This window comes from Gopherus evgoodei, chromosome 1 (assembly GCF_007399415.2).
Source record: "Gopherus evgoodei ecotype Sinaloan lineage chromosome 1, rGopEvg1_v1.p, whole genome shotgun sequence".
In the NCBI taxonomy this organism is placed as follows: Eukaryota; Metazoa; Chordata; order Testudines; family Testudinidae; genus Gopherus; species Gopherus evgoodei.
Genome location: NC_044322.1, coordinates 188,003,102 through 188,030,187, shown reverse-complemented (window position 1 = coordinate 188,030,187; position 27,086 = coordinate 188,003,102). Strand labels below are relative to the sequence as shown.

General features: G+C 42.3%; 1 protein-coding gene across 1 annotated transcript; it reads left to right on the top strand.

Moving 5' to 3' along the window:
- Window positions 1-333: 333 nt before the first annotated feature.
- On the top strand, window positions 334-26,955 carry POU1F1 (POU class 1 homeobox 1). Its single transcript, XM_030580505.1, has 7 exons — window positions 334-475; window positions 4,839-4,988; window positions 8,155-8,400; window positions 13,499-13,663; window positions 16,648-16,708; window positions 20,533-21,333; window positions 24,347-26,955. Exons 1-6 carry the CDS (start codon window positions 334-336, stop codon window positions 20,744-20,746), a joined length of 978 nt encoding a protein of 325 aa, XP_030436365.1. The 3' UTR covers window positions 20,747-21,333; window positions 24,347-26,955.
- The last annotated feature ends 131 nt before the right edge of the window (window positions 26,956-27,086 follow it).

Genomic DNA, 27,086 nt, shown 5'->3' with positions numbered 1-27,086 from the left:
ACAAAAGGCCTGATTTAAAGTATCTGTCAAATCACGTCTCTGGTTTCCCTCTTCTCCCCCCATTAATTGGGCATCTATTATGTTTGGGTGAGAAGGAAGGAGGCTCTAGGCTGATATAGCAATACTGCTGGGAAAAGAACATTAACATGGATAAAGGGATTTCCTAGTGGTATAAATACCTGCACACGACCTCCCTAGGCTCTGGAGCCCTTGTTTATGTATATATGCAAGTTAAGACAACTGGAATAGAGTTTGACTGCTGTTAATCAATAAGGATATATTTTGTTAGAAAATAGGGGAAGGTGTTTCTTTGTCTTTTCTCCTTTTGTGGGAATGAGTTGCCAAGCATTTACTTCAGCAGACACCTTCGTCCCCTTGAATTCTGACTCTTCTCCCACTCTGCCTCTGATAATGCATCATAGCGCTGCAGAATGCTTGCCCGTCTCCAACCATGCTACCAATGTCGTATCTACAGGTACTTTTTTACTAGAACAATTACGCTCTTGTTAACTTTCTTTTTAAATGCTTTACCCTCTTTCTGTAAATGTTGCCAAACTTAACATAGAGATAGGGAAACACAGGAACAGCTATTTCATATCAGCTCTGCAGTGACTAGGGACTATCTTAAAGCAGGAAAGTTTTCACAAGGCTATGTAAAAATGAATACATCTAGTGTGACTAAAATGTTTTTTCATTTTAGCCAAGTTTGTAGCTATCTCTAAAATTGTTATAGGATTAGGTTGAGGTATTTTACCAGCACAGTGATGTACTGGCTACAAATACTATCAAACTTTTGTAATGCAAAGTAGTCTTCAGTGACAAACGTCTTCTGAAATAAACCAAATTATATTTTGCCTATGAAACTGCAGTTTATAAATATATACATATATGATTTCAAATGGGTGATATACTTAAAATGAGACAGATGCTAATGGCATTAGCTGGGGAAAACACCCCATTAATGGGAAAATTAACATTTTATTAAATATAATAAATACTGAGTAAAGACACTAGGATTTGGGTGAGATTTTCATAAGTGCCGCAGTTACTTAAATGCATCGGACCCATCCTTCTGTGTTTTTGAAGTTGGCACCTTTATCTGACTAGGAATTTTAGTATGATTAACTTTAACTATATGTTAAAACTGAATAAAAATCAAATGTTTCCTAAGAGACATAAAATGTGCTTGCTACCTGAAAATATACAGAACTGGAGTTTTATCTCATTGGCATTTCTGTTCTTTCGAATGAATGAAAATAAAAGTTCAGAAACAGAGAAAACTTGAATATTAATCTCAGCTAACTCAATGACCCAAACTGAGTTGCGTGGAGGGGAGAATTTTACTTGATGTCTTCAGTAAAACGATGATCTCTTGTTAAGCATACTGGAAGTAACATCTTTCAACTGGAAGAAAAATGAACCACCTACGTACAGCACACTCCACAGAAAATTGACAGTATTGATGACAACATGATTGCATATTAAATAGGGGGCTCAAAATGTTTCATAGTGCTTGTTAGAAAAACATAGGACAACTTAAATTATAGAAAAGAGGACAAATTTCTATATCCATTTTATGGTAGCACTTTCTGAATTGTTTCTTTTCTGACATGCTCCAAAGTAAAGAAAATATCAACGAAGCCTTTTACTAAGTCTATGCTTTAGTGTTTAATAATCATAGGCCCAAGTCTGCAGTCCCTCCTAAGGCACAAATCCCACTGAAGTAAATGGAAATTTTGCCTAATAGAATGTGATTCTGCATTTCTTATTTTATTGTATTACTACCCATAGCAAGAATGGCAGTATACAGTCCTAGAACAAAGAAAGACAAAGTGGGTGAGGAAATTTCTTTTAGTGGACCAACTTCTTTTGGTGAAAGAGACAAGTTTTGAGCTACACAGAACTCTTCAGGTTCAGGAAAGGGGGAAATGAAGAACAACTCTTTATAACTTGAAAGGTTGTCTCTTTCACCAACATAAATTGATCCAATAAAAGATAAATACCTCACCCACCTGGTCTCTCTAATATCCTGGACCCAACACAGCTACAACACTGCATAGAATAAAGAAAGCAATAATAGAACATTTATTAGTATTAGGGGAAGATTTTAAGTTTTTAATACAGATGGCAAGAACTGTAATACACAGTGCTATGGTGAGTCTGTATAAAGAACTTGTGCAAAAAAGAAATGTATATGGATTTTTACACTGAATCATTTTTTAATTATTTGTTTTAAATGACAAAATCCCTCACAATGCATATGGGCCTTGTAGCTTCATTGCATATGAATTAATTTTGCTAATCGGCAAGTAACTGAACACACACACACAAAAGCAAAGATACTGTATCATAAACTTTAGACAAGTCTATGTTATCTGTATGCTATATATATTATTAGAGAGATGTTCTGGAATAGATTTTATTTTAAAAAATATCTTAGCAATTAAGACTTCACTCCAGCATCTGCTACTAAAATATTGCCAGGAAGTTGGAAATGTCAGTCTTTTATGTCTGAAAATCATGGGATGTGTGGATTAGGAAACTGCAGATTGGCAAAATTCAACAGCAAACAAATAATTCAAAATAAGACTTTGTCTAAGCACAAAAGTGGTACAGCTTTATCTATACTGGTATAGTTAAAGCAGTATAGTAGTCCCTAGTGTGGATGCAGTTATGCTGGTATGAATGTGCTTTACCAGTATAGTTTATTCCCATATGGAAAGGAGAATAAGCAATACCTGTCTAAGGTCCCCTTATACCAGTATAATTGTGTCAACAGTAGCTGCTGTACTGGTATAACTATATTGATGGTAAAAATCACGCCACCTCCTCCCTCAGCTAACATTGTAATACTAGTGCAAAACGTGTATGTAAACTATATTAGTGTAGTTCTAAATATCTGAACTTTGATTATCATGATAATAACAATGTTGTAAACTATTAAAATTTCATAGATCATTGTTAGCATTTTTGCTATACTGCAGAAATCCTTCTGTGCATTTATACAATTCAGAAGAATCAAAGAAACCAACATAGTTCTGTAGTCTTAGAGATAATTCATATACAATCCAGTACTTTAAAAATATCCACTTGTTTGTGTCTATTTTTCCTTTTAGTCCCAGAGCAAGGGTGAAAGCAGTGCACATTTCTCCAGACTGTTTTTGCAACATGCTTCAGCTTTGATGTAGAAGGATTAGCCACGAATAGTAACCAAGTCATGCAGTTAGGGTGACCAGACAGCAAGTGTGAAAAATCGGAATGGGGGTGGGGGTTAATAGAAGCCTATGTAAGAAAAAGACCCCAAAATCGGGCCTATCCCTATAAAATCAGAACATCTGGTCACCCTAAGTTCAGTTCTCATGTCTACCTTTCCTTGATTTCTCTACTGTGGCTGCCAACACAGGAGCCGATTTGTGACTAGGTTTTCTGTGATGTGGACGCATGTCCAACAAGACGTGAACAAATACCACAAACTCAATTAACTCAGCCCACTGAATTGCCATCCCACTAACCAATATTGAAATTACAATTAGGGCTACCCAGTTTGAATTGTCATAAGTTCCTGAACGAGCCCAGATGTAGATTCAGTGTTGCTGGGGCCATTTTGAAGCAAGGTGAATTTCTGAAAAGGTCAAAAGCACGGCCTTTCTATTGTTTATGGGAGAGGGCTAAATCTATTATTTGGAAGCCACAGCAGACTCATAAAGTTCTTTCATGTGTCAACCATTAGAGGGAGACAGTATATTCTCATTCTGTGTGATTTAGCACATCTCCACATATCTTTAATGTACAACATCTTCAAAAACCAGACTTCCTGTTTTGCTTGCATGCATGCAGAAATGCATGATAGATTTTTGGGATACTGACACTAGACATTACGGAGCAGAGATCTGACCTTCAATCTCTTCATTAGAGTCAGCCAAAATTATTAAGATTTTTATTCACAGAATTGACCAGCAATAGCACAACATTTGGGGATTCAGAAAACTTTACAGAATATTTTGTCAGTGTGAAATGCTGCCCTAGATGGCCAATAATTTTATTAATGCTGCTTCTTAAACCCTTACCTGATTTCCTGAGATGCCTGATACATAATAGTGTAGCCAAGCAGACAACGGAATCTATTTCCTTGTTCTCTTCTTCAAACTTCTGCCAGCCATCCTGCTGCCTGCCGGACTCCTGCGCAAACTATTTAGACAACATGCTTGTGGCTCTATTGCTGCTGCTATTGCAAAATGTCGTTAGGCCTAAATTTTTGAAGTTTTGCATGTCTGTACTTTTGAATGATCATCTGGAGACACTTTAAAGGGCCCTGGTTTTCAGAGGGTGGGTGCTCAGCACTTCTAAAAATCAGGTCCTTTTAAGGTGTCTTCAGGTGACTGCCCCAAATCACTGCATGCGCAAATGTAGGCTTTAGCCTACATAGAAATTTGTCCTCTTGGTTATATATGCTTCTTTTAGGGTTTTCATTTTAGGGGCTGATGGGCTTTTCAAGAACTTAGAAAAGATTACAGTAAAAATAGACGGAACAATATTTCGGGCCTGATCTCCATACACATGTAAAGAGGAGAGTTTGTCAGGAAGCCTAAATTATTACACTTGAGATAATAAATTAAGATCTGGTGAGATAAATCATTGCTCTTGGCTAAAAGTGAGCTAGTCTGTTTTCTGCTGAGGCATGAGCACCTACTGTAGGCTGTTTCCTACAGAATTACCTTGAGAGTTAAAAAGCAGTGTAGGTAGAATGGTTAGCATACAGGCAAAAACAAAGTACAAAGATATTCTCTACCTCTGGACTGAAAGGATGTATCTTGAATCCTCATACATTTTCTTACCAGTCCCGTCTGTTTTGTCTTTGGTCCATACTCCTAAATGTTCCCACGTGCACTTCTCCATGGCAACTTTGGGAAACGCATCTACAGGTCTTCATTATTCAGTCCCTTCCTGTCATTATGGAAACCAACAGTCTACCTATGGGGTGATGGCAGGTAAGAGAGATTCACTCTAACAGGTTAGTTATTGGCATAATTATTTGAGGGGAATTTTCCTTCAGAGGGGCTGAGGAAATGGAGGTTAATGAGAGGAAGGATGGCCTTATGGTTAAGGCACTGGACTGGGACTCCAGAGAACTGGGTTCAGTTTCATCCTCTCTCACAGCCTCTATCTAGGGATCCTGAGCAAATCACTTACTTTCTCTGCCTCACTTCCCTGTCTGTGACCTGGGATAATGCTTCCTTTCTCTCACCTATTGTCTGTCTTGTGCACTTAGATTGGAAGCTCTTTTGGGGCAGGGACTGTCTTCTGCCATTACTGTATGTGTGTACAGTGCACTGGGGCCCCAATCTCAGTTGGGGCCTCGGGGCCCTATGCAGTACAAATAATAAAAATTATGACAGATTATGGAATTTTTATTGAATTCAGCACAGGACAGAGCTGCTTCAGAATCATCCACCCAGGGTGAGATCAATTAAAGAAACAAAAATAAATGTAGTTCCATTTTTGGTGCTCATAAAACTTGTGACAAGATATCAAACATCCAGTTAATTGTGACTCAGATTTTGGCTGGTGCACATTCTGTTTCTCAATCCAGAGTCCCCACTCTGTTCTCCAAAACTGGATAGCTCAGTGGTTTGAGTATTAGCTTGCTAATCCTAGGGTTGTGAGTTCAATCCTTGAGGGGGGCCACTTAGGGATCTGGGGCAAAAATCTGTCTGGGGATTGGCCTTGCTTTGAGCAGGGGGTTGGACCAGATGACCTCCTGAGGTCCCTCCCAGCCCTGATATTCTATGTTTCTAAGATGACTTGGAACAGGTAGGGAATGAAAAAGACATATTCTGGATTCTGCCTACCCCCATGTTGTTCTTCCCTCCCAGTATCTAGTGATACAAAACAAAAAGTTTGAGGTCATACCTTAGCAGCTGATAGCTATAGGTGATCAGGATTGTCCCTTATACTCTCAATGAAAATCACATTGTTATGTGATAGTGGGGTTTCTGTATGTGTGATACCACTATACCTTGTTATGAAACATCAAGGGAAATGTCCAGTGCCTGACATGGTTTAGTAGGTATAAAAGCATTAGTCTTGCACAGACTACTGCAGGCTTTATGATTAATAACAGGCTGCCAAGCTTTGAAATAGGTACTTATGTTGAGTAATAACAACTTTCTTTCAACCAGAGTAAACACATCAGGGATGGTTTCTTTTCACAGAGACACTGTAGCTGACATGTAGGAATGTCAGTCCTTCAGAGTGGAAGGAACTGTGTGTGGAGGCCAAAGAAAAATCACTTAATTCAATTTATGCTTTTCCACATCTCATGCAACAATATGAACTGTTTTCACACAGAGGATCAATAGAGTTTATGATGCAACTTGTAAAGATGTTTTAGCATCCTGTGCAGTTCTCAAGATACCACAATGAAGAGAGAAGAGAACTTGTTCAATATAAAGGTGTTCAAGTCAAGTTCAACCAGCAAAATAATGTAATGATGCCAGGGGAAGAGACTTGCCAGGAAATAACCATGGCTCAAAACTAATCAAAAATCAAACACAGCATTTTATTTCAATGAGGAGGAGGGGAAATGTAAAAATCAATCAGCATAGGTGAATGTTTCCTTATCTAGACTTTTCTGGGACAGCAAGTAAGACTCTTTCTTTCTTCACATGGCCAAATGCTGCTGCTTCTCTGTCTCCTCTTGTGTCTCTGGCACAGAAATTCTTGCTCAGATCTCTATGGGAAGCCCACCGAAGAAGAATCATTAGATGAGGAGAGTTTCTATTCAGAAATATCAACCTATTTCTACACCAAAAGAATTCCATGTTGCTGCAGTCTCTCCTTTTTTCCACTTCCTTTTAGGCATCAAGCCTGCAACCCCAGAGATGTTATCAGCAAGTCTCTCCCAGAGTCGCATTTTACAGACCTGCAGCATGCCCCATCCCAATGTGGTGAATGGAGTCAGCACTCTGCAAGGCAAGTCCTTCTCTTGTTTAGTCTTTTTCCCTTCAGACATTTAACAACTCCCTCCCCCTTTTCACAGTCATACTGCATGCGACTTAATATATCACTAAGGTTAGAACCTCCATTGTATCCCCAACTCTCTGGAGGATGTAATCTAGGCAGTGAACAAGAGAAAAGAACAAAAGAGAAGGAGGAGAAAGGATGGATGGTCTTGTGGTTTAGATGCTGGGCTGGAGATGTGGGTTCACTTCCAGACTATACTACAGACTGCCTGAGTGGGCAAGTCAATTACTCTCTTGATTCCCCAGCTCTAAAATGAGGGTAAGAATTTTTCTTTTCTCCCGTGCTTTGTCTGCCATATCACTTCAGAGAGGCAAGGTGAGTGATATCTTTTATCAAACCCACTTTTTTTGTTCAATAAAAGATGTTACCTCACCTACATTGTCTCTCTAAAATTCTGGGACTGACACCGCTGCAACAACAATGCAAGCAGCAGTGGAAGATATCAGATTTTGTCTATTCAGGTCAGTGAGTCTCTCTGTTTGTTCAGTGCCCAGCACAAAGGGCACCTGATCTTGATTAAATGGAACTGTGTAGTCCAATAATGAAGAAAATTTACCATAAAGTAGTTCATTCTTGTGCAATTACTTTCATCTCTAAAATTATAAAGTGGTGATCATATCACTCATTGGGCTTCATCCAGTACTCTTTACTCAAGGAAATGTCCCATTAAAATTGGTTGCATATACTACCAAATCTGCATATCACATGTAGTTTATAAAGTAGTATTGTTGGTACCAGAAAGCAAACACAGACTATGGGCCAGATCCTCAGCTGGTGTAAACTGACATAGGTCCATTTACTTCAATGAAAATGATGCTAATTTGCACCGGTTGAGTACCTGTCCCTATCTAACGTACTTATATGGCCCTCCTTCTCATAGTATTTGAACACTTCATAGCACATAGTATTATTATTCACATTTCACAGATAAGGTGCTGAGGCAAAGCGTGACAGTTCAGGGAATTGAGCCTTGGTCTCCTCTGTGCCAGGCTGATGCCCTAACCACTGGCTAGTCCTTCCTTTCTATAGAATGTAATATTACAAAGCTTAACAGTTGGTAGTTGGCACAAAGATTTATTACGCAATGCTGGAGAATGATTATATCAAATTGTGTGTTTTGGCTTCACGCAGGTGGCCTGACCCCTTGCCTTTATAAATTCCCTGAACATGCACTGAATGCCAGTTCCTGTGCTCTGGGGCATGGCTTCACTCCCATGCACCCGTCTATCCTTGGAGATGATCCCGCAGCCACTGACTTCAAGCAGGATTTCCGCCGAAAAACCAAGTCTGTTGAAGAGCCAATAGACATGGATTCCCCTGAAATCAGAGAACTGGAAAAGTTTGCCAATGAGTTCAAACTGAGGAGAATTAAGCTAGGTATGTGCTTTCTACCAGCCAATTATAGTCCGAAGATCCAAATGAAAGCTCAATTATTTCCGTATGTTTTATATTCTAGTCCATATGATATGCTTTATAATTTAAAACCTGCCTCACATTTATCAAGCTTTCTCCATACCTGGAATACTTGTTTAGAAATAATTACCTCAAGCTTTCTGCAACTTTTTGCAAGAATAGTAAGTGGTTTTAAAACTTTCTGCAGTATCCAGGGCTGCCCGGGGTGGGGAGGGGCAAGTGGGGCAATTTACCCCAGGCCCCGCAGGGGCCCTGCCAGCCCTGGCCCGGCAGTGGTCTGGGTCTTCGGTGGCATTTTGACGGCGGGGGGCCCTTCAGTGCTGCTGAAGACGTGGAGCGACTGACGGTCCCCCAACCACCGAAATGCTGCCGAAGACCCGGACCACCGCTGGGTGAGTACAAGTGCCGCAGCTCCCCCGATTTGCCCCAGGCCCCCTGAATCCTCTGGGCGGCCCTGGCAGTATCTACTACTTCTGTCTGCCTCTGAGAGCAAATTATTATTACCTGGACTAGCTGTATTATAGGGGAAAGTGTGATCTATTACACAAATCATACTGTAAAATTGCATTTAATTCAGCCTTTCAGAATTGTCATGAAAATTTGCCAAACCAGATACAAAATCTACTTGTTACTATGATAGTGAAAAACCTAATGATACTTTGCCAGTCAAAAATTATTCACTAAGGCAGTTGTACAAGTTGTAAGGCTGATTTAAGGTATGATTTAGATTCAAAATGATACATTTTAAAGTGATTTCAATTGAGTTGAACAGGAAATGATTTTTATCCTGTGAAAAATTGATGAAAGTGAAATTTTATCCATTTTCACCAAGTTGGTTGCCCAAAATAGTAAAAAATACATTTTATTTTTCTTATAAAAACCATTTTTAAGAAAGAAAGCAGCTGTTGTAGCAATACATTTCCATTTAGTCAAAAAGCCATTTTCATTTTAGATGGAAAATTTCCATCCAGCTCTAGTCTTCAACCCTTTCTTTAAAATTGTACTCCAAGTTTTTTCCTTTAAATATCCAATTGATACATACAGGGTGACCCCTCACCAGTATACAGGAATTAAAGTAAAGCCTTGTTTACACACACAGTTGTACTTGTTTAACTCAAATTGGTTTTAAAACAGATTTATTTAAACTGAGGCAAAATCCCTGTGTGACACTGAAGTGGATTTAAACTCGGCTTATATCAGTAGCTGAAATCAATTCCATGCTGACAAACAAAATTGATACTTCATTCTTAATTGAAGGGGGTTACAGTGAATAGGGCTTGATCTACACTTAAAACCTGTATTGGCAGAGCGATCTTAGTTAGGGATGTGAAAAAAACCACACCCTTGAGCAATATAGTGTGCCAACAACCCCCTAGTGTAGATACAGCTGTGCTTATGAAAGAGGGCTTTTGGGAGCATAACTTTGTTTGGGGAGGTGTTACTGCATTGGCAGAAAAACTCGTTCTAGCGTACAATGCATCTACACTATGGCGCTATGTCAGCATAGTTTCTGTAGCATAGATACAGCCTTAACTACAAGAATTTCTAAACAGATTTAGTTAAATCAGTACAAATGTTGTGTGTACGCAGGCCTTAGTTAAATCAGTGTAACTGCGTGTAGATAAGGCCTTGGAAAAAGCATGGGAGAACACAGTTAAACTAGGGTTGCCAACTTTCTAATCGCACAAAACCAAACACCTGAGCCTGACCCCTTCCCCGAGGCCATGCCCCCTACTCATACATTTCCCCCTCCCTCAGTGGCTCACTCTCCCCCACTTTCACTCACTTTCACTGGGCGAGGGCAGGGGGTTGGGGTGCAGGAGGGGGTAAGGGCTTTAACTAGGGGTGTGGCCTCCAGGGTAGTGCCAAAAATGAGAGGTTCAGGGTGTGGAAGGATGATCCAGGCTGGGGCAGGGTGTTGGGGTGCAGGAGGGGACTCCAGGATGAGAAGTGGGGCAGAGGGGTTCAGGTGTGGAAGGGGTCTCTGGGTTGGGAGTTGAGGTGAAGGAGGAGGGTCCAGGTTTGAGGAGTGGGGCTCAGGGTCGGGACATGGGCTTAATCAAGTGGCTTCTGGTCAGTGGTGCAGCGGGGGGGCTAAGGCAGGCTTCCTGCCTGTCCTGACTACATGCTATGAATGCCCCAGAAATAGCCAGCAGGTCCAGCTCTTAGGCAGAGGCACGCCAAGTGTAGGCACTGCCCCTGCAGCTCCCATTGGCCACAGTTCCCAGCCAGTGGGAGTGCAGAGCTGATACTCGGCGTGAGAGCAGTGCATGGCCCCATGGCCCCTCCACCTAGAAGCTGGACCTGCTGGCAGCTTCCAGGGCACAGCGCAGAACCAGGACAGATAGGGACTAAGCTGCCTTAGCTCCGCAACATCACTGACCTAACTTTTTACGGTCCAGTTGGCAGTGCTGACTGGAGACACCAGAGTCCTTTTTTGACTGGGTGGTCCAGTTGAAAATCAGACACCTGGTCACCCTATTTTGAGGGAGAGGCCCCTGCTTCTTGGGGGAACTGAGGTCTTCCTTCTCCTGCCTCTTTGATGGCCAGTGAAATGATCATGTTTCAAGCAGAAAAATCTGAATTCAGAGTCTCGGAGGAAATGGCGGCTTTCTCCAAGCCCTTTTGTCAGTAAGTGGAGTATCCTCAGCACTTGCCAGGAGGAGAATAATTGTTCAGTCTGAGAGACTCCTATCAGCATGTGCCTGATTCTTCACACCTGACCCCCTGATAGTTCCCTCCCCTTCTTTGGGAGGCAGAGAAGGAAAAGGAGGGAGCCTCCTGCCTCAAACTCACTTGCCTCTTCTGGGAAATACAGGCTGGCTTGCCAGCTGCTTCCCCTTCCTTAGCTGGAAACCTGGGGGCACAGAGTGGCTCTGCCAGTTCCTTCTCTCTTCCTGGAACGCCATAGTGTGTGATGTGTGGGGGTGGGGTGGAGGGAGAAGATGGTGGGGCAGCTCCATGCCCTATCTCTCACACATACATGCACTTCTGTTTCGCTCTTTGGGAACCTGGACTTCTCTCAGATTCATGTATTCCCTCCAGTTTTAGATTTATTTTAACCACTGCTGATTATTGTGGTGACCAATTTGTTACCATCTGAGAACTACTTGGGGATGATGTGAAATGTGTGGATGATCTCAGCTTGGTTTCTGGTGAATAGATGATCATGTCACACTCACTGGCAGCCTCTGTACTGTACAAAAATTAAATGGGCACTGGTGCTGCATTATCCCTATCACCCCTATAGATTTCCCTCCATGACAAGATGGAAGCTCACTGGTGGGGGCACTGAGGAAGCTTGGTCCTGTCTGTGCTGCACTAAAAAAAACGATGTTGTGTGTGTCAAACACTGCAAATCCAGCCCCTTCATGGATACTAAATTTACTTTGTGAATTAAGAGTTGTCATTTTTACATTATCTACCATAACAACAGATTGTATCATTACAGAATATGGCATGACTCCACTGTAAAACACAGCTCTATAAAAGCATGTAATTTATATGGCTGTAACAGTCATCTGTATTATCTCTACAGCTACAGGGTTATTACCATCCATTTACAGTACAGAAATGAAGGCTAGAGCAAGGGTATGCTGTCTGAAACAGTGTTTATGACCTGTGCTGTTTTGCTGTATATCGTGATTATTTAACTGTCAGTCATAGAAAGGGCAAGATTACCTATGCCCAAGAGTACTTCAGTAGTAATTATTTACAGTGGTATGATCCTGAATTCTTGCACACTCAAAACTCCATTGACTTAAACAGATGTGACTGAATAGAGACTGCAGGATTGGTCTTAGTGCCGTTAATAAAAATGGGATGTACCAACAGCCTAAATTGAAATGGACAGTGCCCTGCTAGGGCAAAATGTTAACGTTAATACAGACAGAGGTTTTGATACTGTGAGGCACTTTGCACCCTGACTACCTTCTAACATCAATAGGAGGGAAAGACACTCAGCACCTTGAGGATTATGCCTGTTATGGGAAGGAGGTAGAAGAAGATTTAGCTGTGTCTACAGTGGGGACTAGGCTGACCTCTACGGCACTTACTGAATGACATTTTTCTCAAGCCCTGAGCAACATAGCTGGGTCAATAGAATTTTTGAAGTGTGGCCCAGGCCTGAGAGAGAAAGGACCAACCCAGGAAATGGAACTGGAAATTGTGTTTTATTTTGTTGTTTACATTCTTCTTTGCATAATGGTAGTACCTAGAGCCTCTGCTCACAGATCAGGGCCCCATTGTCCTAGGCACTGTACAGATACATAATGAAAAGACAAGTATCAGAGGGGTAGCCGTGTTACTCTGGATCTGTAAAAGCAGCAAAGAATCCTGTGGCACCTTATAGACTAACAGACGTATTGGAGCATGAGCTTTCGTGGGTGAATACCCACTTCGTCAGATGCATGTATGGTATTCACCCACGAAAGCTCATGCTCCAAAACGTCTGTTAGTCTATAAGGTGCCATAGGATTCTTTGCTGCTTTTAATGAAAAGACAGACTCTCCCCCATAAGGAGAATCCAAGTATATGAGGAGAATCAGCAGGTGGACACAACAAACTGAGCGTAAATGAGATTTAACAGGACAATAATGATTACTGTGAGAAGCAGCAGTCACAGAAGTTACAATGGTGTGAGTAAAAATCAGAGTATATTCTTAGATTTTTAAGTCTTAACTCTGAATTGTTCTTCTTTTCTGGGTTTAAATCAGATTTATAACATTAAAAGAAACTTGTAATTCTGTGTGCAGAATTACTGCATGAACATTTGCTCTTGCTTCCTGCCTGTATTATCATACTGGTCAAATTGCATATGTCTCATGATAGACATGGGGACGGATACTCATCTCACCTGTTTACACTCGTGAATTCCACTGGAGTCAAGAGAGTTACAGCAGAGTAAGACTGATGTCAGATCAAAAACAGTCAAAGAAAATGCTTAAGGCATCTTACCAAAAGTGTGTTTTGGGGGCAGTGACCAAGGCAGAATGTGTCTTAATGTAAATAAGCTAGGTTAGGTTACTCAAGTTTTTTTTTTCCCTTTATTGCTTTTTGACAGGCTATACACAAACAAACGTTGGAGAAGCCCTGGCGGCTGTGCATGGCTCTGAGTTCAGTCAAACAACTATTTGCCGATTTGAAAATTTGCAGCTAAGCTTCAAGAATGCCTGCAAACTGAAATTGATATTATCCAAGTGGCTGGAAGAAGCAGAACAAATAGGAGGTAGATATTTAATATCCCTAGAATTTAGTCTTACCCTTATAAGAAGCTCTTTAATGTATAAAATGGCTAGTAGTGTATAACTTCCACTGGTCCCGCTTTTTGTTTATTCAGATGGAGAAGTTGAATATAAATATTGTAGGATCAGTACATGCATTAAATTCAGTAGGACCAATGCCTGTGTCGTGGGTAGAGGGATGCAAACCTGCCAGAAACGTGTGGCCGACACAAATTAGAGAGATGTGACTCTCTTATACATCCCTTGTTTCCCTGAAGCTCATTCATGCAAACTAGCCCAGATCTTGAGGTGCAAGGCAGCTGTTTTTTGATGCACTATCATTGAATTCTAGTCCAAAAGACAGTAGCTGTGGAAGAATCACTGGTATAAGGAGATCTTCCAATGGCAGAGCACCAATGTTGCTCCCTACTACAGGTGTAAGGGATGTTGGCAATGGGAAAAGGAATGTGACTAGCCAAAAAACATGCCCCCTATAACAGTAGTAGGGTGGGGGCTATCATGGCATGTTGACATCTGCTCTTTGCCATTGAAGGATTCCCTTCCCTATGTCCTGCAAAACCCCAGCTGCTGGACAAGCCCCTGGAATTCTGTGGCAGAGGCATGATTTAGGACATGATTTAGAATAGGTTAGCTATTGTAAATTACATTGGAAGCCCTGCCCAGCACATAACTGGCTCAGGATGAGGAGAGCCCCTGGCAGCGTGTGGTCTTTGGCGTTAATCAACCATGTGAGCTACCGTGTAGCTGAGGTTCTGCATGTCAGCAGATGGTATGCTGGGGGTTAGAAGAAAGCAGGTCCAGATCCAAAGACCAAAACAGGTGAGCATGTGGCTCTTTTATATACAGTATAGCTGACTCCTTCCTATTGAGGATCCAACTCGGCTTTGACAGAATTTCTCATCCGGGCCCCAAGATGGCTGATCCTTTCTAATCTCACAATCAAAGCTTCTCCTTTCAGAGGCATGCAATATGTTCTGGAGTGCCACTGAAAGAGGATCTAGTGCACACTAGATTGGATCATGTATGTTTTATCACTGTTAGAATGACTTTACTGATCATTAAGAAAAGAGAAATGATGTGTAAGTAAGATGATACTTCCATTGTTATGATAGTTTTTACCATTGTTATTTAACTCATACATTTTTATCTGTTTGGTTAACTCCTGTTTTTCCTTCTCCAAACCACAAATGATGGGGCAGGGCCTTGGGTGGAAGAGGAAAGGCTGGGGGTCAGCCTCCCCCAGCCAGCCTTTCAGCACTGCCCGGCCTGCACCACCTGGGGCTCTGGTGGCGATTAAAAGGGCCCGTAGCTCCGGCTGCTGCTGTGGTAGCCGTGGAGGCCGCTGCCGCCAAAAGCCCCAGGGCCTTTTAAATCGCTGGGCCCCGGGGCAGCTGCCCCTTTTGCCTGCTGTTATTTGTTCTAGAAAAGCATCCTCCACCTCCTCTTCTTGATTTGATGGTCTGTAGTAGATTCCATATCATCATGTCATCTTTATTTTATTCCTTTTATCTTTCCCAGAAACTTTCAAATAGTCAGCCTCTCACCTACTTCTGAACTTCAGATAAATGGGTATATATTCCTGATGTACAACACAAAGCACTTCCTTTTTCACTGACTGTCCTTCCTGAACAAGCTATACCCCCTATACCTAATATTGCAGTCATGAGATTTAGCCCACCAATCTCTGTGATACCAATTGTCATCATTTAGCTTATGTACTAACACTTTCAGTTTTTCCTGTTTTATTCCCCATACTCTTTCCATTTGTTTATAGGCATTTAATATGTTGAGCAGATTCCCCCACTAATTTCCCTCTTGTTGCTCCTGTGAGCCTATTGTAATTTTCCATATCCTGCACAACATCTAGCTTTTTTCTGTTTAACTTGTGGGCATTAGTCAATGGCCCTTCAAATCTAGTATAAAGTCCTCACTAGGTTGGTTAATCAGTACGTGAAGATACTCTGGCCTTTCTTGGTCAGGTGGACCCCATCTCTTCCCAGCAATCCTTCCCAGAACAATATCCCATGGTTGAGGAAGCCAATGATGCAATCTCAGATGCACCCAAAATCAGCACATGTGTGAGCTCCGCCTGCATTCATGAACCAGCATGGCTGCTTGGAACATGTTCATAACGGGTATAAATTCTTTTGCCTGTGTGTGGATATCCAGGCTAATAGACTTGGTATTTCTCCAGTGCATTCTGAAAATGAACTGCATCTCTTGGAACAAATTACGTCAACATTTCTCACTTTGACCATTAAACCCATTGGCACAAAACTGCAAAAAAACCAAACAAAACACCAACAACAAATCAAAACAATCACCTCTGATCAAACCCAAACCAGGCCTATGCGTTTGCAACAAGATCCAGCCCTGGGAAACATTACCTGGGGTTGGACAGGAAATATTTTAATGTACAGACTGATTCTGACAGACTCAAAAAATGAATCGGCTTTGAACCAACATAAATAGGTTCCTTTAGTGCTGTTCATAACATAAACCTTTACTTCAGGGGTTCTCAAACTGGGGGTTGGGACCCCTCAGGGGGTCATGAGGTTATTACATGGGGGGTTGCGCGCTGTATATAAAAAAGTGTTTTTAATGTATCGGAGGGGTCGCACTCAGAGGCTTGCTGTGTGAAAGGGGTAACCAGTACAAAAAAGTCTGAGAACCCCTGCTTGACTTACTCCTGAAGAGTGCAATTCCAACATTCAGCCACCATCCGGCAAAGTGGGTATTCACCCATGAAAGCTCATGCTCCAATATGTCTGTTAGTCTATAAGGTGCCACAGGACTCTTGGCTGCTTATTCAGCCACCAGATGTCCCACTGTTTCAAAGCAGACCATTCAGCAACCATATCTGGCATGCATTCCTGGTATTAAAACATGACCGGTAACAATGGTTTCTAGAAATTTTTGTATTTGTTTTAATCTTGTATGGAAGGTAACTCCCCCTTTTTTAATATAGCTTTATACAACGAAAAAGTTGGCGTGAATGAGCGGAAAAGAAAGCGCAGAACCACCATAAGGTAATACAATACTTCAGAAAAGTATGTATTGGAAGTCCTTTTTCTTTCAGATCCTTATTAGGTTTGAAATCTAAGTTATACTTTTCCTTAGAAGCCCTATCTAGAGCTGGTTGAAAAAATAAATCAAAATTTGAAAAACAGACAAATTTTATGTGAAAATTTTCACAAAAAATTTCATACCATTTATCAACCAACTAAGGAGCTGCACCAAAACTTTCAGCCTTTTAATTTTTTTCCAACAACCCCCCCTACACACACATTTTTTGTTTGTAAAAAAATGTACCCATTTATGATCCCTGGTAATCCCATCCTTTAGATGTCCAACTCAGTAATAAGCTTCTGTACCCTACTGGCTGCTTATACAGCCTCTGAACTTCCTTTGTGGGAGGTTTGATGATACAGGAGCAATTGCACTACTTCTGCTATAACTTGTGGTGGTTAGTCCTGGTGGGTCTGGGGAAAAGCTTGCTGCAAAAAGCATCTTCCCCTCCCTCAGCCAGGGATCTGGATCCTGTGGAGCTTCTGCAGAATGGCTTTCACAGGCTGTAAAGAAAGAAGGGAGGGGAGTGCAGGGTTGCCAACTTCACACAGCAGGAAGTTGTCCGAGAAACCCTGAAAAGTCACTAGATGCTGCTATTTAAGCATTCAAAAGATGCCAAAAATGTCATTAAATAACATTTCCACAGAATTCAACAAAGAATTGTGTGTGTGTGTGTGTGTGTGTGTGTGTGTGTGTGTGTGTGTGTGTATATATATATATATATACACATACATACACACACACTATAAATTTGCATTGAACATAACACTGAAATAATACATTATAGAATTTCTATATACACTAATCACTGAAAATGTGTTTAGACTATAGGTCATATTCCAATAGGTGTTTGTCATAGAGTTTTGAAGTGCATTCCAGGGCTGCTTCTGCTGAAAGTGGGATTTGACTAGAGCTCCTGTTGGCAGAAGACGTTATTTACTGTAACTGGAGGTTCTTTGAGATGTGTGGTCCCTATCTGGATTCCAAATGTGGGTGCTCATGCACACTGTGCACCAGAACTGTTCATAAATGTGTCTATTGACCCGCACATGCATTGTGCATCAACTGCGTGGCACGTCCGAGGCTTTAAGAGGCTGTGAGGATTGACACTGCTTCAGTTCCCTTGCACCAGTAAGCAACGGAGTCTGGAGTGGAAGGTGGATATTGGAATCCAAATGGGGACCACATATCTTAAGGAACCTCCAGTTACAAGAAACAATCTTTTCTTCAAGTGATGGTCTGTATGTGGATTCCAAATGTGGGAAAGTAGTGAGCAGTACTCACTGCAGAGGTGGGCATGAGGGCTCACCAGAAGTTACAGGCTGCAGGACAGCTCAGTCAACTGCTTTATCCACCACTGCAACAGGGGCGAGGGCATAGGGGGCAGTAAAAGTGTGGACAGAGGACCAAGTGGTCTCCCAACAAAATGTCCTGCCATGGAACATCTGTATGGAAGGCCGACGTGATGGTTTAGGCACACATGGAGTAGGCTATGACCCTTGATGGGGGCAGGGGGAGGAGACAACGTGAGAGAGAGCATAGCAGTCCGATATAGAAAGGGAGATCCAGGGAGAGAGGGGTTGTGAAGAGAGGGTGTGGTCCCAGCAGCATTCTGCAATGGTAAGGAAGAGGCAGGATGAAGCTCAGAAGGCCCAAGTGCGGTACAGATAAAAGGCAAGCGCTTGGTGGATATCGAGGGTGTAGTGTGTGTTCCCTGTATGAGGCGTGTGGTATAGGGTAGAATATGGGGACAATGTCCCTTGGAGCTGGCTTTCACTGTTTTTGCACCTTTGGTGGCCCACATCTCATAGACTCATAGGTCAGAAGGGACCAATATGATCATCTAGTCTGACCTCCTGCACAAGGCAGGCCACAGAACCCTACCCATCCACTTTTATACAACCCCTAATCCAGGACTGAGTTATTGAAATCCTCAAAACTGGTTTGAAGACCTCAAACTGCAGAGAATCCACCAGCAAGCGACCCATGCCCCACGCTGCAGAGGAAGGCGAAAAACCTCCAGGGCCCCTGCCAATCCGCCCTGGAGGAAAATTCCTTCCCGACCCCAAATATGGTTATCAGCTAAACCCTGAGCATGTGGGCAAGACTCACCAGCCAGCATCTATGGAGTTCAGTTCCCTCTGCCTCTGGAAGCAGAGCCCATTAACAAAAGTATTTACATACATAAATAAATAAGCAAAACCAGATGGGATAATACAACATTAATAAAATTATGTATTTTGAACCAATTGTTAGCTAAACCATGATGAAACCTCTCTGCTGGGTTGTTCCAAACTATGATAACACCACCCAGGAATGGCTCCAGTGCACAGATCTGTCCCAATGCCTGTATTAGCACATATACAATCCCAGTGTCATTGCAAAGAGCTTTGCACTACATTTTGTTAAAACCAGCATGACTCTAGATTTCTATGTTGGGGGGAATAATCTTCAGAGAGCCATGGTGTTTAGTGTTTGTAGTCAAAGACCCTTTTTCTAATTACTGAAGAGGTCATAGTCCCAATATGAGACCCCTCTTCACAGGACACATGTCATCTCCAATTCTTCATGGCACGCTGCTGCTTAGCTATCACTCCTGATGCATCAGTGCTATGCTGGCATCCATGAAACATCTGTGATTTGCAAGCCAGTAAAACTAAGTGGTTCCTTACAAACTATAAATGATTAGTTTTGTATACATACAGTACAAGGGGCACTCTGTGGACACAATAAGAAAATGTTCCCTGATCCCTTGGGGAGCATGGGAGCCCAGTCTAGGAACCTCTTTAAGAATGAGCTGGAAGAGTACCTTATCTGAACTTCACTCTCATTGAAGATAGGGAGAATTGTTAGGTAGGTTTCTTAAGGATGAACTAGAAGCTGGAGATGAAAAGCAGTGAGTGAGTGAGTTAGCCTACTCCAGTGCAGGAGCTTTGTATGACCTGATCAAACTATCCATAATATGGATATGAGAAATTATATTTTATTTTCAGCTAGCTAGCATCAATAGCCCAACATTAAAAAGAAAATGTATTACTAATTAAATTACACTAAGGGCACTCTAAAGTTACATGCAACGTTATTCACCAGTACTAGAATTTCTGAAGTGGCTTGAACCTAACAGAAATAAACACGCTTCATATCTAGAATCAAGTGTACAGTGACCTCTTGTGGACAAAAAAAAAATACAGCTAATGCTAAAACTAGGTGTGACAAGATCAAGCTTCTCATCCTAATTGCTTTTTTAAAAGCACATTTCAGGCACTTATTCTTTTGGGAGCATAAACAGCACACAAAAAAAAGAAGCCAGATTTCACCTATATTCAGCCTCACTGTCTGAATGTGGGAGGAAAATAGCACTTAATTTTTATGATGTACCAACTCAGCCACAGCACATTTTTGGGTTCTACTGCAATGCAAATAGTAGGCTAAAACTGACTTTTGGGGAGAGCGTGATGGTTCTTTGGATAGGTTGCCTGCCATGTGCTATATAACTTGCATGAACTACCTTTAATGGGTTACCCCTAATAATAATAATAAAGTCATTATTAGTAGTATCTTTACCTTCAATCCACACTGCTATCAGATTTTTGCAGCTCATGGCAGCATGGAACCATAATACCCTTTAAACTCAGGTTTTTACTGAGAGCAAAGCAGTTTCTTGCCTTTCTTAGTGCAATATTTTTAATGTTCATATCATTGCAGCTTAGTCTAAAATAGCAGCCATGACCTGAGTATGTCCAAAGTCAATAAAAGGGGCATTTTTATGTATCCCTTCTTCCAGCATTGCTGCTAAAGAAGCTCTAGAGAGAAACTTTGGGGAACAAAGTAAGCCTTCTTCTCAAGAGATTATGAGGATGGCTGAGGGGCTTAACCTTGAGAAGGAAGTTGTGAGAGTTTGGTTTTGCAACCGAAGACAAAGGGAAAAGAGAGTGAAGACAAGTTTACACCAGAACACCTTTAGTTCCATTATGAAGGAGCATCACGAGTGCCGGTAAAGTTTCCTGTGCATAGTTGAGGATTTCTGGGCATTTAGGATTTTTTTTTTTTAAAGTATTTTGTAAGTCTGAACAGAAACGGTTCCTTTACAAGTTAGTCAATTTTAACTGTAATATCTTCAGTGGGCTTTATCTTAATGTAAAAAGATTGGAAACATTGTTACTATATGTATTTGAGCAGGAGAGACAGTTGCTTAGCTGTCAACTATTCAATCTGCATTACTTGATTAATGTGTTACAAATTGCACCCTAAGTACAATACACTCACTAGTTAATGTGAATTTTGCCCAAAAGATCTGGAATGATATCCTTTGTGTTAATTACAAAGAAGTTACTTACTGGTACTGCAGTGTGTGAAAATGTTGACTGCACATGCACACTTGTGTGATGTGCTCCTCACTCCCCCAACAGCAATGAGCGTCACAAACCTTCTAGAAAAGCTACAGCTGTTAGGATCACTGAAGTGCCCCTTCCTAGCACCAAACATTTAGAGCCAAGGGAGGAGGCTGTCTGATCAGTGGCTGGTCCTCCTGCTAAACTTCAGCATCATTGAACTCTGTGGAAAGTGACTTGGTAATTAAGGGTACGTGTACACTACGGGATTATTCCGATTTTACATAAACCGGTTTTATAAAACAGATTGTATAAAGTCAAGTGCACGCGGCCACACTAAGCACATTAATTCGACGGTGTGCGTCCATGGTCCGAGGCTAGCGTCGATTTCTGGAGCGTTGCACTGTGGGCAGCTATCCCGTAGCTATCCCATAGTTCCCGCAGTCTCCCCTGCGCCTTGGAATTCTGGGTTGAGAGCCCAGTGCCTGATGGGGCAAAAATCACTGTCGCGGGTGGTTCTGGGTACAGCCTCACCCCTCCCTTCGTGAAAGCAGTAGACAACCATTTTGCGCCTTTTTTCTTGGGTGAACTGTGCAAACGCCATAGCACAGCAAGCATGGACCCTGCTCAGATCAATACCGCAATAGTGGACATTGTAAACACCTCATGCATTCTTGTGCAGTCTATGCTGAACCAGGACCTGCAAAGCTAGGCGAGGAGGCGGCGGCGGCTACGGCAGCGCAGCGACGAGAGCGATGAGGACATGGACACAGAATTATCTCAAACCACAGGCCCCTGCTCTTTGGTAATGGGGCAGGTTCTAGCCATTGAACGGTGATTTTGGGCCCAGGAAACAAGCACAGACTGGTGGGACCACATAGTGTTGCAGGTGTGGGACAATTCTCAGTGGCTGTGAAACTTTCGCATGCGTAAGGGCACTTTCATGGAACTTTGTGACTTGCTTTCCCCTGCCCTGAAATGCCAGAATACCAAGACGAGAGCAGCCCTCACAGTGGAGAAGCAAGTGGCAATAGCCCTCTGGAAGCTTGCAATGCCAGACAGCTACCAGTCAGTCAGGAATCAATTTGGAGTGGGAAAATCTACTGTGGGGGCTGCTGTGATGCAAGTAGCCAAAGCAATCATTAAGCTGCTGCTACAAAAGGTTGTGACTCTGGGAAACATGCAGGTCATACTGGATGGCTTTGCTGCAATGGGATTCCCTAACTGTGGGGGAGCGATAGATCGAACCCATATCCCTATCTTGGCACCGGAGCACCAGGGCACCCAGTACATAAATCGCAAGGGGTACTTTTCAGTGGTGCTGCAAGCACTGGTGGATCACAAGGGATGTTTCACCAACATCCACATGAGATGGCCAGGAAGGGTTCATGACGCTCGTGTCTTCAGAAGCACTGCTCTGTTTAAACTGCTGCAGCAAGGGAATTACTTCCCAGACCAGAGAATAACAGTTGGGGATGCTGAAATGCCTATAGTTATCCTGGGGGACCCACCCTACACCTTGATGCCATGGCTCATGAAGCCATACACAGGCAGCCTGGACAGTGGTCAGGAGCTGTTTAACTACAGGCTGAGTAAGTGCAGAATGGTGGTAGAATGTGCATTTGGCCGTTTAAAGGCACGCTGGTGCACATTACTGACTTGCTCAAACCTCAGCCAAACCAATGTCCTCTTTGTTATTGCTGCTTGCTGTGTGCTCCACAATCTCTGTGAGAGTAAGGGGGAGAGCTTTATGGTGGGGTGGGAGGCTGAGGCAAATCACCTGGCCACTGATTACGCGCAGCCAGACACCAGGGCGATTAGAAGAGCACACCAGGAAGCGGTGCGCATCAGAGAAGCTTTGAAAACGAGTTTCATCCCAGGCTAGGGTACGGTGTGACTGCTGTGTTTGTTTCTCCTTCATGAATCCCACTCCTTTAATGACTCCTTCCCTGTAAGCAACCCACCCTCCCCCTTCGATTACAGCTTGCTTAAGGAAATAAAGTCTCTACTTTTTAATAATGAATACATGATTTTTAAACGATAATTATAAAAAGAGGCAGAGAACTGACAAGGTATCCCTGGTGTGGTTTGGGAGGAGCATAGGAGGGAAGGAAAAGGCCATTAAATACATTTCAATATAATGACAGCCTTTTGGTTGGACTGTCCACTGGGGTGGAGTGGGCGGGTGCACGAAGCCTTCCCCCACGCGTTCTTACACGTCCGCTCCATCCCCAGACATGTTAAACTTTTCCAGTAACTTTACTGGCCGCGAATGCATCCCAAGTCCTCATGGTAAATCAATTATTAAAAAACACTTGCTTTTAAACCATGTTTTATATTTACAAAGGTACACTCACCAGAGGTCACTTCCATGGCTTCACTGTCTGGGATAGTGGCTTGGGAGAGCAATTCTGTCGGAGTCACAAAAAGCTCCTGGCTGTTGGGGCTAATGGAGTGCTGTGTGCTCGCTGCAAGGTCGTCGTCCTCTTCCTCCTCCTCCTCATCTTCCCCCTCCGCAGAATCTTCAGCCATGGTTGAGATTACAACCTCCACCTCGAAATCCACAGACAGGAGTGGGGTAGTGGTGGCACAGCCCCCTAAAATTGCATGCAGCTCAGCGTAGAAGCGGCATGTTTTTGGCCCTGACCCGGACCTTCCATTTGCTGCTTTGGTTTTCTGGTAGGCTTGTCTGAGCTCCTTAACTTTCACTCTGCACTGCACTGAGTCCCTGGTGTGACCTTTGGCCATCATGGCCTTGGAAATTTTTTCAAATATTTTTTCATTTTGTCTTTTGGAACGGAGTTCTGTTAGCACTGAATCCTCTCCCCATATAGTGATCAGATCCAGTACCTCCTGTGCGGTCCATGCTGGAGCTCTTTTTAGATTCTCAGGAGACTGCATTGCTACCTGTGCTGAACACAGCTCCATGCTGGCCAAACAGGAAATGAAATTCAAAAGTTCGTGGGGATTTTCCTGTACACTTGGCCAGTGCATCCGAGTTCAGACTGCTGTCCAGAGCCGTCACAGTGGTACACTGTGGGATACCGCCCGGAGGCCAATACCGTCAATTTGCAGCCACACTAACCCTGATCCGATATGGTAATATCGATTTTAGCTCTACTTCTCGTCAGGGAGGAGTACAGAAACCGATGTAAAGAGCCCTTTATATCGATATAAAGGGCCTCGTAGTGTGGATGGGTGCGGTGTTAAATCGGTTTAACGCTGCTAAAATTGGTTTAAACGCATAGTGTAGACCAGGCCTAAGAGAGTTGCCTGTCTTTAAAAAACTGCTTATTGGCAAACAGTCTTTCTTCTTTAAAGCAGCCTCTACAGCTTCCCTCTTGTGGAGTCTAGCAGGTAATACAACCCCATGAGGGTGGGCTGAGTTTTATTAAGCAAGGACTGCAGAACTTCCCTCCTGAATGTAGCTGCTTGGTCAAAAGAGAACTGCCATGTAATTGTGAGGCCAGGACTCCAAGTAGCAACTTGGCAGATTTCTAGGATGGAAACGTTACAGCGGCATTCTGGCTGCTGCCTTAGCCCTGATGCAATGAGCTTTAAGACCCTGAAGGTACTGACACATTTGCTAATGTGTAACATTTCTCAACACACAGCTAATCCATTTAGACAGGTGCTAAGCAGAAATGGCATTTCCTTTACACTGATCGCTAAAGGCTATGGAAAGTCTTGCTGACTTTCTAAATGCTTTAAACCTAGTTAAATCAAAACTCAAACATAAACTCATTTTTCCCTGGGGAGAATGAGGTTTAGAAAAGAACAGACAGAAATCATTATTTCTAGTCCTCTCTTCTCCTATCCTGCAGAACTGACAAAATGATTTCATAGCTCCACCCCCAGGAGCCAGGGATTGAGGGGAGCTGGAATAATGTGACTTCAGCACTCAAGGGATGGGTAGTCCAGTGATCACTGCAGCAACATTGCTCCCATTATTTGTTATAATGATACTAATTAATGTGTACATATTTCAAGCTTTTTCCCAGGACTACAATTACAGAAATGCACATTAGTGGTAATGGTAAATACAAAACTAATTTTTTATGAAGCAGGCATGATGGTGATTTAGAAAATGACTAGATAATAGATCCAGAAAGAGGTTATAATATTTGAGGTCACTAAGGTGAGTGTATATCAAGTAGAACATTTCTATGTTGGTGTGCTTTAAATAATATATAAGCCCAGCCGAGAAGGGGCCCTAGGCATGTTAAACTAAGGAATATAGTCTCCTGCATTAAGAAAATATATTCTTATGAACAAACTGCATTATTGCTTTTATTTTTCCTCCTTAGGAGGGGATTCTAAATTAAAACTCAGGCGGGGGGGGAATCATTTTCCCCCTTGCTAATGCACGTTTTATACAGGATTTGAACTATTCTAACCCCCCAGACTGTCACAACATGAACACAGATCGGTCACTATTTTACAAAGCAAGAGTTCACTTTCTGGGATTAAGCCTCAGCCTTCACCACCAACCACAGGCGCTGTACTGACAGAACTGCACTTTGTGTAAAAAAAAAAAACAAAAACCCTACACCCCACCCACTGGAAAGAGTAGAGAAATGAAGATGACGACTTGTAATTTTTTCCTTTGGCTACTTTGTTTCTTTGTTTGAAATTTCTTGTGGTGTACTATGCACATGTAGTCAAATTTGCAATATGGTATAGTTTGATTTATTTATTTTCTAAATTATTTGCCTGTTTAAAAAGGGGTATTATGAAAAAACTGTAACCCTATTCTTTGCCAAAAATAAAGCATTGTTCAAATAACTCCTAATACCAAATGTAACTGTCCACATTTGTTTGGTTGTGATAGTATTTTGATTTTACTTTAGGTAGCAACAGAGTGGAGCAGCTAATCTTTTTTGCATGCTACAGTAAATGCATCAGCAGTCATTACCCCCATGCTCTTGTCCTCCAAAATTGTTTATGAGTAAAGGACACTTTCAAAAGCATTGCAAAACAAATGAAACCAGGCATTGTGCCATTGTCACATAACGGAATAGTGAACAGTTAACTACAGCAAGCAGCTTGTCTGAAAACATCTGGGTTACAGAAACACTAACAACAGGGCACACTGCAGACCACCAGACTGACAGCCTAGATGTCCTACACCTAGATCCCTAGCCCTCCAGAAGGTGGGGAGTTCAACCCTATCTCTAGAAGCTACTGATCACTCCTGTCTGGTTTCACCCTCTTCCAGGCATCCTTCTGAGAATGCTCTTCTGATACCTGATCCTTTAAACCTGGGGGACAAGTAGCTGCAGTCTTAAGGTAGCCATATGCATTTGACTTCTGCAGGCTGTATCTTACCCTCCTCCCTCCGCCCCCCCCCACCCCCTTGCAGGTCATACATATTCTTGGCTCCTAATATTCCCCTTTGTAAGGCGAAGGTGATGCCTTTTAACATTTATATTAAACTCTGGTGGGACAGAAGTTCTCCACTAAGCTGTAGTAGGGTGCCACTACCAATAAAAGATATTACCTCACTCACTTTGTCTGACTAATGATAAAAGCAACTGAGCTTTGAATTAAACAACTTGAGAGACTATTTTAAACAGTGAAGGAGCATTGTAGACAAATGGTTGACGAAATATGGGGCACATAGCAATATCAAGCCCAAAGCAAGAAATACTGGTTTTTGCTTTGCGAAATGACCATTTCACTGCTGTTTCAATTGTATTTAAGTGCACAGTTTCTAATACTTACAGCCATAATCTTTGCTCTGATTGCAGCAAAAATAAATTGGGCAGGGAGGAGGAAGGTGAAACAGTAAAGAGGGGAGTGGGACTAGAGTAGGGTCAGCAGTTTTCAGCTACTACTTTTTTTTTTTTTTTTAAGCTCAACTAGGGTGACCAGATAGCAACTGTGGAAAAAACAGGACAGGGGATGGAGGGTTATAGGCACCTATATAAGAAAGTCCCAAAAACTAGGACTGTCCCTATAAAAACAGGATATCTGGTCAACCTAAGCCCAACAAGCTAGTGCTAAG

What these genes read in the sequence shown, in the direction of transcription:
- POU1F1 (XM_030580505.1), top strand. Translation starts at nt 334, where the DNA reads ATGAGTTGCCAAGCATTTACTTCAGCAGACACCTTCGTCCCCTTGAAT. An exon ending in TACCAATGTCGTATCTACAG is followed by an intron (nt 476 to 4,838) that starts GTACTTTTTTAC and finishes TTTTCTTACCAG; the next exon opens with TCCCGTCTGTTTTGTCTTTG. An exon ending in AAGCGCAGAACCACCATAAG is followed by an intron (nt 16,709 to 20,532) that starts GTAATACAATAC and finishes CCCTTCTTCCAG; the next exon opens with CATTGCTGCTAAAGAAGCTC.